This window comes from Culex pipiens, chromosome 1, assembly GCF_016801865.2.
Source record: "Culex pipiens pallens isolate TS chromosome 1, TS_CPP_V2, whole genome shotgun sequence".
Classification (NCBI taxonomy): Eukaryota; Metazoa; Arthropoda; class Insecta; order Diptera; family Culicidae; genus Culex; species Culex pipiens.
The window spans coordinates 20889471-20905124 of record NC_068937.1 but is presented as its reverse complement, the minus strand read 5'-3'; the positions used below and the strand labels follow the sequence as shown (position 1 = coordinate 20905124).

Genomic DNA, 15654 nt, shown 5'->3' with positions numbered 1-15654 from the left:
TGGATTAGTTGTTTTGAATTTGTTTGATTTATGTTTTTTCCTTGTTTGTGGAAGCTACTTGTGAGTGTGGGGGGACGGGTCGAATGGAGAACTAGAATTGTGCACTAAAAAGCTACACAGAAACAAAAAAATACGCAGATTTTAACGCCGGTGATTGAGAACGAAGAACAAAAATCGCTATCTCTAATATTGCAACAAAAAAAATCTAAAACAATACTATTGTTTGACACGCAATCGGATAATAAAATTTATTAAGGCATAAATAAAAGTATTTTCATCATTCCTCAAATTGGTGCTGATAAAATTTAAAAAAAATACGTTGTCGACTTCAATTTGATTAAATTTTGCAAGGTGTATATTGTTGAAGTGTTTCGATATGGTAACGTTTCAAATTTATAAACCAGACCAAAATTTCAAATTTATAAACTTAAAAACAACAATTCGCAATTTTCAGTATAAGAACGGGCCTTGACCGATCTTATGCACCAGGTTCCCGACGAACACGCACTGCCCTTACACCTACATCTCACCCTTGCTCTGAGTCAGTACGAGCAACACGCTAGAACACGCTTTGAGTGTTCGTGCCAGGCATGCACACCATCTTTTCCGGTTACGCATTTTAACTCGGCCGTGGGTGGTACATTACGTAGGGTTTGATGTAAGTATAAGCGCCTAACCATTCAAACTGTTATATTTTTAGTTTGAATTCAAAAACTAATTGTTATTTACTGTGTATTGTTTTCTCCTGAGTCTTTCCTAGTGTTGAGTCGTGTTTATCTGTTGCTATTTCTTCTGTCGCGGTGTTTTGTTACAATATTTTGGTCCTAAGCATTTTAGAGAAGTGTTTCAAAAGTACAATAGAAATTTTTGTTTTAATCCTTTAATCATTCCATAAATTGAGTAAGGGCTCGAACCTCACTTGTTAAGAAAAAGGTGAAGTTTCAAAACAATGGACAGTGAAGGAAATATACTATGTAAAGAATCAATAGTAAAAGGAAGATAGTAATTTATGAAGAAGATATAGAAATTAACAACAGTTAATAAAAAGAGGTAACAAACAAGCTTAGATTGTATTGAGGGCAATTTACAGGGAAGATGAGAAATTATTCAAATAGAGCAGTTCTCTAGGATTTCGGTCATTCGATTTTTTTTTTGTATTTTTTAATCCGGCTGAAACTTTTTTGGTGCCTTCGGTATGTCCAAAGAAGCCATTTTGCATCATTAGTTTGTCCATATAATTTCCCATACAAATTTGGCAGCTGTCCATACAAAAATGATGTATGAAAATTCAAAAATCTGAATCTTTTGAAGGAATTTTTTGATCGATTTGGTGTCTTCGGCAAAGTTGTAGGCATGGATACGGACTACACTGGAAAAAAATGGTACACGGTAAAAAAAATTTGGTGATTTTTTTATTTAATTTTTTATCACTAAAACTTGATTTGCAAAAAAACACTATTTTTAATTTTTTTTATTTTTTGATATGTTTTAGAGGACATAAAAAGCCAACTTTTCAGAAATTTCCAGGTTGTGCAAAAAATCATTGACCGAGTTATGAATTTTTTAATCAATACTATTTTTTTCAAAAAATCGAAATATTGGTCGCAAAAATTTTTCAACTTCATTTTTCGATGTAAAATCAAATTTGCAATCAAAAAGAACTTTAGTGAAATTTTGATAAAGTGCACCGTTTTCAAGTTAAATCCATATTTAGGTGACTTTTTTGAAAAAAGTCGCAGTTTTTCATTTTTTTAAATTAGTGCACATGTTTGCCCACTTTTGGAAAAAATATTTTTGAAATGCTGAGAAAATTCTCTATATTTTGCTTCTTCGGACTTTGTTGATACGACATTTAGTTGCTGAGATATTGCAATGCAAAGGTTTAAAAACAGGAAAATTGATGTTTTCTAAGTTTCACACAAACAGCCCACCATTTTTCAATGTCGATATCACAGCAACTAATGGTCCGATTTTCAATGTTAAAATATGAAACATTTGTAAAATTTTCCGATCTTTTCGAAAACAATATTTTCAAAATTTTCAAATCAAGACTAACATTTCAAAAAGGCCAAACATTAAATATTTCGCCCTTTTAAAATGTTAGTGTTGGTTTAAAAATTTTGAAAATATTGTTTTCGAAAAGATCGGAAAATTTCACAAATGTTTCATATTTTAACATTGAAAATCGGACCATTAGTTGCTGAGATATCGACATTGAAAAATGGTGGGCTGTTTGTGTGAGACTTAGAAAACATCAATTTTCCTATTTTTAAACCTTTGCATAGCAATATCTCAGCAACTAAACTGCCGTTCTACGCATAATTGTCCCATGTTCAAAAAAGTGCAACTGAGAAAAACGCGATTGAAATTTTTCGACCGATTTCTGTGTTTCTACGCATAATTGTCCTGTGGGTTCCTATTCGCCCTATGTGTCCCTAATCACCCCAGTTAGCAGTTTATCACCTTTATTTGTGATTCTCTTGCTTTACAAAAGGTAAACAAGACATAATGTTTAGTAAAACTAATGATTCCGTGTAAGAAAATACTTGGTGGGACAATTATGCGTAGAAGTTTAACGATGGGACAAACAGACTTGGTGTTGTTTTTAATGAGTTTCCGAACAAAGTACCAGATTTTATGTTTTTTTCTTAAAGTACACATAAAAAAAACTAAAAAATGTCATAAAGTCAAAATCGACCAAAACTGACATGGGACAATTATGCGTAGAACGGCAGTAAAGGTCGTATTAACAAAGTCCGATGAAGCAAAATATAGAAAATTTTCTCAGCTTTTCAAAAATATTTTTTTCAATAGTGAGCAAACATGTGCACTAATTTAAAAAAATGAAAAACTGCGACTATTTCGAAAAAAGTTACATAAAAACGGCTATAACTTGAAAACGGTACACTTTATCAAAATTTCACTGAAGTACTTTTTGATTGCAAATTCAGTTTTACATCTAAAAATGAAGTTGAAAAATTTTTGCGACCAACATTTTGATTTTTTGAAAAAATCAATATTGATTTAAAAATTCATAACTTGGTCAATGATTTTTTGCACAACCTGGAAATTTCTGAAAAGTTGGCTTTTTATGTCCTCTAAAACATATCAAAAAATAAAAAAAATTAAAAATAGTGTTTTTTTGCAAATCAAGTTTTAGTGCTAAAAAGTTAAATAAAAAAATCACCACATTTTTTTTACCGTGTACCATTTTTTTCCAGTGTAGTCCGTATCCATACCTACAACTTTGCCGAAGACACCAAATCGATCAAAAAATTCCTTCAAAGATACAGATTTTTGAATTTTCATGCATCATTATTGTTTGGACAGCTGCCAAATTTGTATGGAAAATTATATGGACAAACTAATGATGCAAAATGGCTTCTTTGGGTATACCGAAGGCACCAAAAAAGTTTCAGCCGGATTAAAAAATACAAAAATTAAAATCGAAGAAAAAAGACCGATTTCGTAGAGAACTGCTCAATAGATAAATAAAGAAAAGGCACATGATAAACAAAATTGACATCGCTGCCAAATTAAGGGAACGCAGACAGATTGTTACAGCAGCATCGATTGATAAAATAGAGTAGAAAAGCGTTGAGAAATAAGAGAATCAAATAAGTAAAATCGAAATCAAATGGAAGATAGTAAACAGAAGCCGTTTTAGAAAATCAGTGAAACAAAATAAACAGAAGATAGCTGTTAGTTGAAATGGAAAGAAGAGAAACCCCGTTCTGCGATGCTCAGGTACATCCACAGCAGTTGACTCAACATACTGCGAATCAAAACAATACCGTCTACAATCACAAATTACTTCCCTTTCCCACATTGTCGCGCCCCTTTCTTTTGGCCGTCTCCACTCTGACCCTCGCTGGTCAAAGGTTTACGAGTCGTTTCCACAGGCCACCAGCTAGGTTACACCTTGTCATCATGATGACTAAACCAAGCCAACGTGGAGGTAAGAAAATAGGACACTTGCAAGGAACCAGAGCCATGCTGTTTTGTCCAAACAGCACTACGGATGTAGTTGGGCTCATTCCGGGATGTTCCTCGCCTAGGTGTGTCAACCGACGAGTATCATCAGTATCATGCACCCTTGGCCTGCAAAGAACTTTGCAAGATGATTGTTGAAATTTTCGATTAGAATGTCCGGTCCAAATTTCCCCAAGATTCCCTTATAATTAACGTCCTATCGAACTAACGGGACGGAAATTGCAAGTGGAGCTTAAATAGAAATCGAGGTGAAATCAATTGACTTTTCTTCACCACTCGAAAGTTACCAAGATGCGGGAATGTTTTTGCAAGCCTGTTGCAAGCAATCGGCGGCATCAAAGGAAATTTTAATAGCAGACATTAGAACTGCCCTTTACAGGGCTCTAATTAATTACGGGATAGTTATTCTAAATTTCCAGAAAAAGATTTTCGCAGCGGCACAAAAAAAAATGTGTATCGCAGTAATCTATTTATTACTTCCTGCCTAATAAGCAATTTATTTTAACTGCTTAACTTCAGATAATGGCCAAATGCAACTGTCCAGCAGTGGGGTCACGGTTCGCTTTTGAGCGTATCACAGCCACTCAATCGACGAACCTATCGGGTGAGCGCTTATCGAACGCTCAGAGCGGTGGATTTGAACGGTTCGCGAACCAAAATTTCGATCATCATTTCTCTGCTCGAAGCCGCTCCGCTCTGAACGGAGTAAAGAGAGCGTTCAGCGAACGGTTCGCCAACGGAGAATGTAGGCACTGATAGAAAAACTTATTTGTTTTTTTTCTTCACTCCTACAAAATTGTTCAAATTTGTTAACGATAAAGTTATCAAGGGACCACCCATAAACTACGTGGACACCTTAGGGTGAGAGGGGGGGGGGGCTGTGGCGATTAACCACGTTCCATGGAAAAAATAATAATTTGAATGGAAATTGTCCATGATGGGGGGTGGGGGGGGGGATTTCCAAAAAAAGTGTCCACGTTTGTGGATGGTCCCCAAGGAACCAGGGAGTCCTCTGTTGACCCAGGACATAACAACATAATATAAAAAAGTCTACCATACTCACTGGAGCTATGCGGGTATGATCTGCAGTCATAAACCGCAGACCTCTTGCTTGTTACGGCGGTGTACCCACCGATAATAAATCCAGGGAGTCATTGGAAAACCCAGGACATCCCAATTGTTGCAGCCATGCACTGTAGCCCTCCATAGTCACTTAAGCCGTCTGCCGTAGCCTTCTGTTGTCAAAACCATGAAGTGTTTTTCTCTGAGTGCTGTTTTTTAGCTCTTATTGCGAACCGCTCATTGATGGTCCCTCTCACTCTCATTCGCGATGAGAGAGCAAGGGTTCATGCGAACCACGGCAGGCGTTCGGATCGTGGTTCGCTCGTGCTTGGTTCGCAATCATGAGCGTCATGACGTATCGTTTGAACCACGATTCGAGTAAGCGAACCGTGACACCACTGCTGTCCAGTATCAAAAACCATAGAGTTTGATACCCATATTGCCCCAATTCTTACGGTTCGGCAAATGTCCCCCCATCGGAACATCCGCGGGGCCTCCGGCCACTCCGGATTGTGACCACTGCTGCCGAAATGTCAAATTTCATGTCCAGTATCAAAAACCATAAAGTTTGATACCCATATTGCCCCAACTCTTACGGTCCGGCAAATGTCCCCCCATCGGAACATCCGCGGGGCCTCCGGCCACTCCGGATTGTGACCACTGCTGCCGAAATGTCAAATTTCATGTCCAGTATCAAAAACCATAAAGTTTGATACCCATATTGCCCCAACTCTTACGGTCCGGGCAAATGTCCCCCCATCGGAACATCCGCGGGGCCTCCGGCCACTCCAGATTGTGGCCACTATTGCCGAAATGTCAAATTTCATGTCCAGTATCAAAAACCATAAAGTTTGATACCCATATTGCCCCAACTCTTACGGTCCGGGCAAATGTCCCCCCATCGGAACATCCGCGGGGCCTCCGGCCACTCCAGATTGTGGCCACTATTGCCGAAATGTCAAATTTCATGTCCAATATCAAAAACCATAAAGTTTGATACCCATATTGCCCCAACTCTTACGGTCCGGGCAAATGTCCCCCCATCGGAACATCCGCGGGGCCTCCGGCCGCTCCAGTCCAGGTGGTGGCCAGTTCCAATGATCGACTCCCGCGACTGGCATGTCTTAGCTGGTCCTTGCCTCCAAGCCATCTGCTCTAGGACCTCCAGGCCGTCTGCTACCGGGCCACCAGGCCATCTGCTTCTGATGTGTTCTCGTCGACGTCCAGCAATAGAATGAATTTTCGGGACCGACCGAGTCGAGTTTTGTTGGCTCGTCGACGATCCGAAAATGATGAGGTGGGGGTGATTTTAGATACATCAATCTCACGTCTCTCGATTGACTGATTGGGAAACGTTCGCTCATCCAACCAGCGTGCACCAAAAAGAGGGGAAATTTGCCGAGAGGGGAATTCGTTACGTAACGTTTTCGCTTCGCGAAAATTTTGGATTGACACCCCGTATAGAAACCTTAGGACAAAGTTCTTTGTCAAAATAATTTTTTTGAGTGATGTTAAAAAAAATGGTGCATGTATCCTTTTCAAAAACAATAATTCTAATTTTGAGTGTAACCTCCTCCAAAACAAGTTGTAGCCGCTTTGACAGAAGAAGGTATCTCCCCCGCGCCGCCGTCGCTTTCCTGTCAATCGCGGCGGCTGTTCAAACAAGTGTCAAATTTCGCGACGGGCGGCTGTTTATGTTCTGCATGCAAGTTTCTCAAAGCCTGAATCAAAAAGAGTAAGAAAAATAAAATAGTGACGAAACTGCAGGCCAACTTCTTCGCCAATCGCAGCAAACCTTAGCCGCCTACTGTTTTTCTCTTGTCACAAGAGTTTGTCGCCTGCTGAAAAGGGGTTGCAACAGAGGTGCGTCCCAAAATAAGGTCTTGCGAAACTTTGATTTGACAAACCCGCAACTCAAAGGTCATCCAGGGACGGGATTTGCAGCAGCAGTGTTTTGATTCCGAAGCACACACACACACACCCACACACAAACAGGCGAAGAAGGAGGTAAGTGCAAGGTTCAGAGTTCATGGCTTCGATTTTTTTTCTGGAAAAATCGACGCGCTGAGTTCGAATCTGGCGTTCGCTGCCCTACCAACTGAGCTATCGAAGAATTAACTGGGTTAAAATCGGTTCTGATAACAAGCTGGAGGGGGATTTTGCGTGAGCAAATTTAGCCAAGACTCGAACCAGCACCGATTGTGACGGTTGGGGGGTTTGTGCCTTGGCTAAAGTTTGACAATCGTCCTTGCAGCATGGCCGAGACGCCGGAAGTGGTGGTGGCTGCACCGAAGGCGGAAGTGGCAGACGAACGGTACTGTTGGGTCTGTTTCGCTACGGATGAGGACGACAAGCTGGCGCCGTGGGTCCAGCCGTGCAACTGCCGGGGCGCTACCAAGTGGGTCCACCAGAGCTGCCTGCAGCGCTGGGTAGACGAGAAGCAGAAGGGCAACACGTTCAAGCGGGTCAGCTGTCCGCAGTGCCAGAGCGAGTACATCATCGTGCTGCCCTCGATGGGCACGCTGGCGAATGTGCTGGAAGGGATCGACACTATGATCAAGCGGATTAGTCCGTTCTTGACGGCTGGGGTGATCGTGGGGTCGTTCTACTGGATGGCCGTCACGTACGGCGCTGTGACCGTTCTGCAGACGGTTGGGTACGAGGAAGGTTTGGCTCTGATGGAGCGAGCTGAGCCGATCGTGTTGCTGATCGGACTTCCGGCCATTCCGGTGGGCTTGATCTTGGGACGCATGATCCGATGGGAAGAGTTTGTGCTGCGTTTCCTGCAGACCAAATCGTTCAGCGTTCGCAAGTTCCCGATGCTGAACCTGCTGCTACCGATCGCGTCGCTCGAGGATGACCCCGCGTACGGTTCCAGCAGCGGAGGCAACGGCGGCGAGTCCTCGCCTCAGCAGCCTCCCACCAATGGGCTACCGCCCGGTACGGTCGTCAGCTCGGATCCGGTCTCGGCCACCCGGGTCCTGTGCGGAGCGCTGCTCCTGCCCACGGTCTCGTCCGTCGTGGGGCGAGTCTTCTTCGACTCGATTCAGAACAACTTCCAGCGCGTCCTGGTCGGCGGGTTCGCCTTCGTCGCCATCAAGGGAGCGCTCAAGATCTACTACCGACAGAAGCAGTACAACCGCAAGAAACAGCGCCGGATTTTGGACTTTACGCCGGAAAACATACGAAAGTACACCGCCGCGAGCAGTGGACCCCAGCGATCGGAACAGAATGCCGGCCAGCCGAGGGTCTAGGCATGAGGAGGAGGAGGAGGACGCCGCCGTAAGCACAAGAGTAGAAAGTCTATTTTTTATGCAAACTTTTTTAGCCGTTGCCGTCGTCGGAGGTTGCCAAAGAGAGACCACCTGGCGGGTTTGTGAGCCGAATGGAAGTTGGAAAGTTGTCGTGTTTGATGTTGACGGGGACGGAGATATTTAGAATTTCTAAAGACTACTGTTAAATGTTCACTATACCTATATCACTGTTTTCTGTAAATAAAATTATTGGTTTTAATCCTAAATAGGAGAAAATTTGGTAGAGAAATTCCCTGTCTTCAAATGATTCAAAACTGGGATGTCATGATGGAGTTTCCCAAAATAGTCGCAGACAAATTTTGCTGTGCAAAAACGGCCTTATCAATCGATAAACAATTATCACGTCGTCGTGGGCAATATTGGTCGCACCTAAACACTATTGCATCCAGCCAATTGCCTCTTATCTCCAACATCCTCGCCGCAGGCTGTATTTGTGCATCCTCCCTGATAAAACCACGCGCGCCCGAAACCCTTATCTATATGGGGGGCCCCCGAACGACCGCGTCCAGAACCTGCCCAATCATAACAATCAATTCGTGACCAACTGCGCTACTTGAAGCATCCAGAATGACGCTGCGCGAAAAGAACCACGAACCGTCCACCACGAGTCTGCAGCGCAAGTACTCCGTGTCCCAGTCGGGCAAGTTCAAGTCCCGGCCCAAGATACGACCCTCGCTCGGGGATGTGTTCCGGCCGGAAGTGAGCGGCGGATCGGAGAATCAGTACGGCGCGGTAAGTTAAGCGCTTGGAAATGTTTCCGCGTTCTATTGGGTCTAGCTGAAACATTTCATTTGACAGTTGAGGAGCGAGGTTACTTGATTGTTGATTGATCTTCCAGATCAACCAAACAGCTGTCAAATGAAACATTTCAAGTTAAAATCGCCAAAAACCGAAAAAACAATCCGGAACATTCCAGATCACCCCGGACGACGCCAATTGCAGTGGTCGAGGACAGCTTGAGGTGACCACTACTAGCAACTCAAATCAGTCTGGAACCGCAACAATTACGCAGCAGAGCTCTCGAGGGGTCTACGAGACGGCGCTTTGATGACCTCCGACCAGGATCTCCGACCGGCGTAGAACGGCGTTATCTGTGATGTAATGCAACAAAGTGTGCGTGTGTGATGTTAGCCTGTAAGCTTCGTAGCAATATTTGTGGACGGACCACTTGAAGTCGCTGTGTACCGTTGCCTTTCTGTTGGTAAATATACGCGAGTATCAACTTGAAGCGGGCTCTCTCTTCTTCTTTTTTTCGCCAAGATAACAAACAAAAGCGCAACCGATAAGCGAGATCGCGAGTTGGTGCACTTGCCGTTGATTTTTATGGGAAGTAATCGGTGATAGAACGGATGTCGTCGATGACGCTTTGCCTGTCAAATTAGCATTACCTTATGGTTGATTGACATTGAACTGGCTAGATTCAAGTTCAAACGAAGTATGCACAGCAAATTCTGATGTTCGTTTTCAGTTAATATTTACTGAAAACTGCACTACTGAAATCTTCAGTTAGTTTTTCGCTGAACATCAGTTAAAATTTGTATGGAGCTGTCAAAGTTTGCTGAAATTTCAGCAAGTTTTCATTTACTGAAAATTTCAGTAGTGCAGATTTCAGTAAATTGAACTGAATTCAGTAATAAGAAATTGGTGTGTGGTGATCGGAAGGAACGCGGTCAAGAAATTTTTGCGCCTATTTATTTTGGAATTATGAAAATTTAAAATTATGATATTATGAAATCAGAATATAAAAATTCTTAAATTCTGAAATTCCTAAATTCTTAAATTCTGCAATTCTTAAATTCTTAAATTTTAAAATTCTTGAATTTTAAAATTATTAAATTCTGAAATTCTTAATGTCTTAAATTTTTAAATTCTCAAATTCATTAATTCATATATTCTTAAATTATTTTTTTTTTAATTTTTGGATTCTTAAATTCCTAAATTTTTAAATTCTTAATTTCTTACATTCTTAAATTTTTAAATTCTCAAATTATTAAATAAATCAATTTTTAAATTCTTAAATTCTTAAATTTTTGAATTCTTAAATTTTTGAATTCTTTTATTCTTGAATTCTTAAATTCTTGAATTCTTAAATTTTTAAGTTATTAAATTTTTAAATTCTTAAATTCTTAAATTATTAAATTATTAAAATTTTTGATTCTTAAATTATAAAATTTTTAATATTTTAAATTCTTAAATTCTCAAATTCTTAAATTCTTTAATTTTTTAATTCTTAAACTTTTAAATTCTCAAATCCTTAAATTCTTAAATGCTTAAATTCTTAAATTCTTGAATTCTTAAATTTTTTAATTCTTAAATTTTTGAATTCTTTTGTTCTTGAATTCTTTTATTCTTGAATTCTTACATTCTTGAATTCTTAAATTTTTAAATTATTAAATTTATAAATTTTGAAATTCTTAAATTCTCAAATTCTTAAATTATTAATTTTTTTAATTCTTAAATTGTTAAATTTTTAAATTCTTAAATTTTTAAATTCTTAAATTTTTAAATTCTCAAATTCTTAAATTCTTAAATGCTTAAATTCTTGAATTCTCAAATTCTTAAATTTTTAAATTCTTAAATTTTTGAATTCTTGAATTTTTTAATTCTTAAATTTTTGAATTCTTTTATTCTTGAATTCTTTTATTCTTGAATTCTTAAATTCTTGAATTGTTACATTTTTAAATTATTAAATTTATAAATGTTTAAATTCTCAAATTCTTAAATTATTAATTTTTTTAATTCTTAAATTCTAAAATTATTAAATTTTTAAAATCTTAAATTCTTATATTCTCAAATTCTTTAAATTTTTAATTCTTAAATTTTTAAATTCTCAAATTCTTAAATTTTTAAATTCTCAAATTCTTAAATTCTTAAATGTTTAAATTCTTAAATTCTTGAATTCTCAAATTCTTAAATTCTTGAATTCTTAAATTCATAAATTCTTAAATTTTTGAATTCTTTTATTCTTGAATTCTTAAATTCTTGAATTCTTAAATTTTTAAATTATTAAATTTATAAATTTTTAAATTCTCAAATTCTTAAATTATTAATTTTTTTAACTCTTAAATTCTTAAATTATTAAATTTTTAAATTCTTAAATTCTCAAATTCTTAAATTTTTAAATTCTTAAATTTTTAAATTCTCAAATTCTTAAATTTTTAAATTTTCAAATTCTTAAATTCTTAAATGCTTAAATTCTTAAATTCTTGAATTCTCAAATTCTTAAATTCTTAAATTCTTAAATTCTTAAAATCTTAAATTCTTAAATTCTTAAATTCTAGATTAAATTTTCAAAACAACCTATCCCTCATGGGTTTCCTATGCAGATAGGGCCTTTTGAAAATTTAATCGAGAATTCTTAAATTCTTAAATTCTTAAATTCTTAAATTCTTAAATTCTTAAATTCTTAAATTCTAGATTAAATTTTCAAAACAACCTATCCCTCATGGGTTTCCTATGCAGATAGGGCCTTTTGAAAATTTAATCGAGAATTCTTAAATTCTTAAATTCTTAAATTCTTAAATTCTTAAATACTTAAATTCTTAAATTCTTAAATTCCTAAATTCTTAAATTCCTAAATTATTAAATTATTAAATTTTGGAAACTTAAATTCTCAATTTCTTACATTCCTCAATTTTTAAATTCTCAAATTATTAATTTATTAAATTTTCAAATTCTTAAATTCTTAAATTTTCAAATTCTTAAATTCTTAAATTTTTGAATTCTTAAATTTTTGAATTCTTAAATTTTTGAATTCTTAAATTTTTGAATTCTTAAACTTTTGAATTCTTAAATTTTTAAATTCTTAAATTCTTAAATTTTTAAATTCTTAAATTATTAAATTTTCAAATTCTTAAATTCTCAAATTCTTTTATTATTAAATTTTTAGTTCTTAAATTCTTAAATTCGGAAATTCTTAAATTCTTATATTTTTTTAATCCTTGAATTCTTAAATTCCTAAATTCATAAATTCTTAATTTCTTAAATTCTTGAATTTTTAAATTCTTTAATTATTAAATTTGGAAATTCTTTAATTATTAAATTTGGAAATTCTTTAATTATTAAATTTGGAAATTCTTAAATTATACATTTTTTTAATTCTTAAATTATAAAATTTTTAAAATCTTAAATTCTTAAATTTTTAAATTCTTAAATTCTAAAATTCTTAAATTCATAAATTTTTAAATTCTTAAATTCTCGAGTTTTTTTTGAAAAGGTCCTATAAACAAAATTTTCACTTTTTGCTTTTTGGGTGTTTTTGAATACCCCTGACTCAAGGCGGTTCTAAAAACACCCAAAAAGCAAAAATTAAAAATTTTGTTTATAGGACCTTTTCAAAAAAAACTCGAGAATTCTTAAATAAGGCTTTCTAGACCCAGTGGAAAAAAATATAATTTAACCCAAAAATGATGAACTTCTCGCCACAGTGTCCTGATGCAAACAATCATCGAGCTCGAGATGTTACAGCCCTGCGAAGTATGTTGGCTGACGTATCGGGCGGTCAGTTAAAACAAAACCAGCTAGAAGTCGCCTGACAAAAAACTTTTGCTAGAAAGAAATGGTAAATACGATGCAAACAAACGTTCAGCTGCCATGTTAACATACCTTGAATGTGTTGGTAAATTTCTGACTAGAAAGCCTTATTGTTAAATTCCTGAATTCTTAATTTTCAAAATTTAAGTTTTTAAATTTTGGAATTTTTAATTTTTATGTTTTTAAAATTTTTAATAGTTTTTAATATTTATAAATTTGTAAATTCATAAATTTGTAGATTTGTAAATTTTTAAATTTCTAAATTTTCAAATCTTACACAGCAAATTCTGATGTTCGTTTTCAGTTAATATTTACTGAAAACTGCACTACCGAACTTTTCAGTTAATTTTTCGCTGAACTTCAGTAAAAATTTGTATGGAGCTGTCAAAGTTTGCTGAAATTTCAGCAAGTTTTCATTTACTGAAATTTCAGAAGTGCAGATTTCAGTAAATTTAACCGAATTCGGTAGTGACAGTTTGGTGTGTAAGATTCCTTGAATTCTTAAATTTTTAAAATTCCTTTATTCTTAATTTTTCATTCTAGATTTTTTTTTGGAAAAAAAAGAGTTTTTAAATGTTAGAATTTCGAGGTTTTCATATATTTGTATTTTCAAATTTCTACATTTCAGATTTTCAATACTTTTGAAATTTCGACTTGTAATTTCTGAAAATTTTTAGGCTTCAAATTTTATATATTGAAATTGTTTTTCAATTCTGTATATTTTTTTATTTTGAATTTCCTCATTTAAGATTTAAAAAATTGTTGAAATTTCCATTATATTTTTTTAATTTTTTTGTTATTTGGGATTTTTGAAATTTTTGTATTCCATATTTTGAATAATACAAAAAATTATTATGAAATTTTCAGTTAAAAAAATAGGTATTTGTGCGAGTATTTGTGTGATTATTGTCAAGTTTATTTTCAGTCTGGTTTACTCACGGTTTACTTCATTTCGTTTCCGACAGTGTGGATCATTGGGACAACTCGCCGCCAACATTTCAAAAAGCATCATGTACAAACCATGCGTTTTGAGAAAAACGCATTTCAAGAGTTTTTTTTGATTAGGTCCTATAAACATATGAAAGACAATAGTTTATTGGTCCTTTTCAAAAAAAAACTCTGGATTTGATTGTTGAGCATCCATTTTCAATTCCCATTTTAATATAAAAGCAAAATAAGATGTTCTTATAATAACAAACGATGAAAAACGTTGCTTTTATTGATACTTGATCATCCAAATTCAATAAAACATCATTTCCGTAATTTTATTTAAGTAAAAACAAACATAACTCCTTTGAAATCACCAACGTCGATGTCACCCTTCTGTCATTGAGGGGACGCTTTGTTATGATTCGTTTTTCTTCGCCGAATGTACATGGCGCTTTGTTCATGATGCTTTTTTTTCGTCACGAGGTTCATGTAGAATTTTGTTTCACAGGTTGACAGGGCTATATAAACAGGACTGCTGATGGCAGAGATTTTGTTTATGTTACTTTATTTAAAATCATGATTAAACAGACCTTACTGAAGTAACTTTTGCTCATTTTGGTGGAGAGGTAGCTTATTAGGAGTACTTTCAGAATATGCAATAACCCAGAAAGTGTCAAAATGTACATGATGCCTTTTGAAATGTTGGCGTCGAACTGAGTATCAGCCTTCAAGGATCTTCAACTATCAGGGTGTGTAGATCCTAGCGCGCAGCGCTGTCAAAAGTAGCAAGATTGCTTTACATCGAGGCATCACGTTCACCTACACTCAGAAAAAAGTACCGGCAAAATCCATAAGAACGTCTTATGACCTTTCGACATCAGGATTTTATTCGTATGTCATAAGATTTTCTTATGGCTGGGAGGGGAAATTTGACAAAGCCGTCAATTAAGATTTCCATTGAGTTATCTTATGATATTCATAGATGGAATTGTGTAAAGAATATATGACAATGCTCATGGAGATTATATTAATAAACATTGTTTTTTATACCCATTTTTTCTTTTTTTTAATTGAATGAAAACAAAAATTTATTTAAATTTTAAACGTATATATTTTTTAAATTATCGTAATATGACCAAAACTTCATTTTCTTCCACTGCTCGTCGTCCCGTTGGTTTCCGCAGTCTCCGGTTTAATCGTTTTTTGCTGGTGATTCGGCATGTTCTGCCGGATGGCCACCACCTTCGGCATGACCACGTCAATCAAACTTAAACCTTCGACCGCTGCTCGGAACTGTCCCTCACCGATGCTATTCTCCGGATTCTTCTGGAGGATGCTGGGGAGGGCCGCCGGCGGAACTAACGGCCATTGATATTATCTAAAATACCAAAACAAAATATTCAACTTCGAACCAAAACCCACGAAACACCCGCCACAGAACTTGCCTGTGTCTTGGAGGTCGCGGTAAAACTCATAACGGCGGCGGCAGCTTTGTAAAGTAGTTACCGGAACGAACTACGGGACGATTTGGAGTAGCGAGCGTTTAAAATTGTCTGCTCGATCCGTCCTTTCGCCATCTTGAAATGTCAAAAAATTTCACACTAGCATCATACGCGAAAACCATTGAAAAATTACAGATGAATTCCATAAGAATTTCTTATGAAGTCCATAGTCTATCAACAGTGGACCTAATACATAAGTAAAGTTTAGTTATAACCATATGAATTTATTGTGACGGTCATAAGATTGTCTATGAAAATCGCGAGAGCCTAGTGGATACTCAAATCAGGCAGCACATAAGATGTAGACTTATGAAAATCTT

General features: G+C 36.1%; 2 protein-coding genes across 2 annotated transcripts in view; both read left to right on the top strand.

The window, feature by feature from the left end:
* Positions 1–15654, top strand: part of LOC120416907 (fatty acid hydroxylase domain-containing protein 2-like) — a 22743-nt gene that overhangs the window by 5807 nt on the left and 1282 nt on the right. The gene's annotated exons all lie outside the window — the stretch shown is intronic.
* Positions 6774–8575, top strand: LOC120430557 (E3 ubiquitin-protein ligase MARCHF5-like). Its single transcript, XM_039595672.2, has 2 exons — positions 6774–7062; positions 7310–8575. The coding sequence occupies exon 2, from the start codon at positions 7311–7313 to the stop codon at positions 8307–8309; it is 999 nt and encodes a 332-aa protein (XP_039451606.1). The 5' UTR covers positions 6774–7062; position 7310; the 3' UTR covers positions 8310–8575.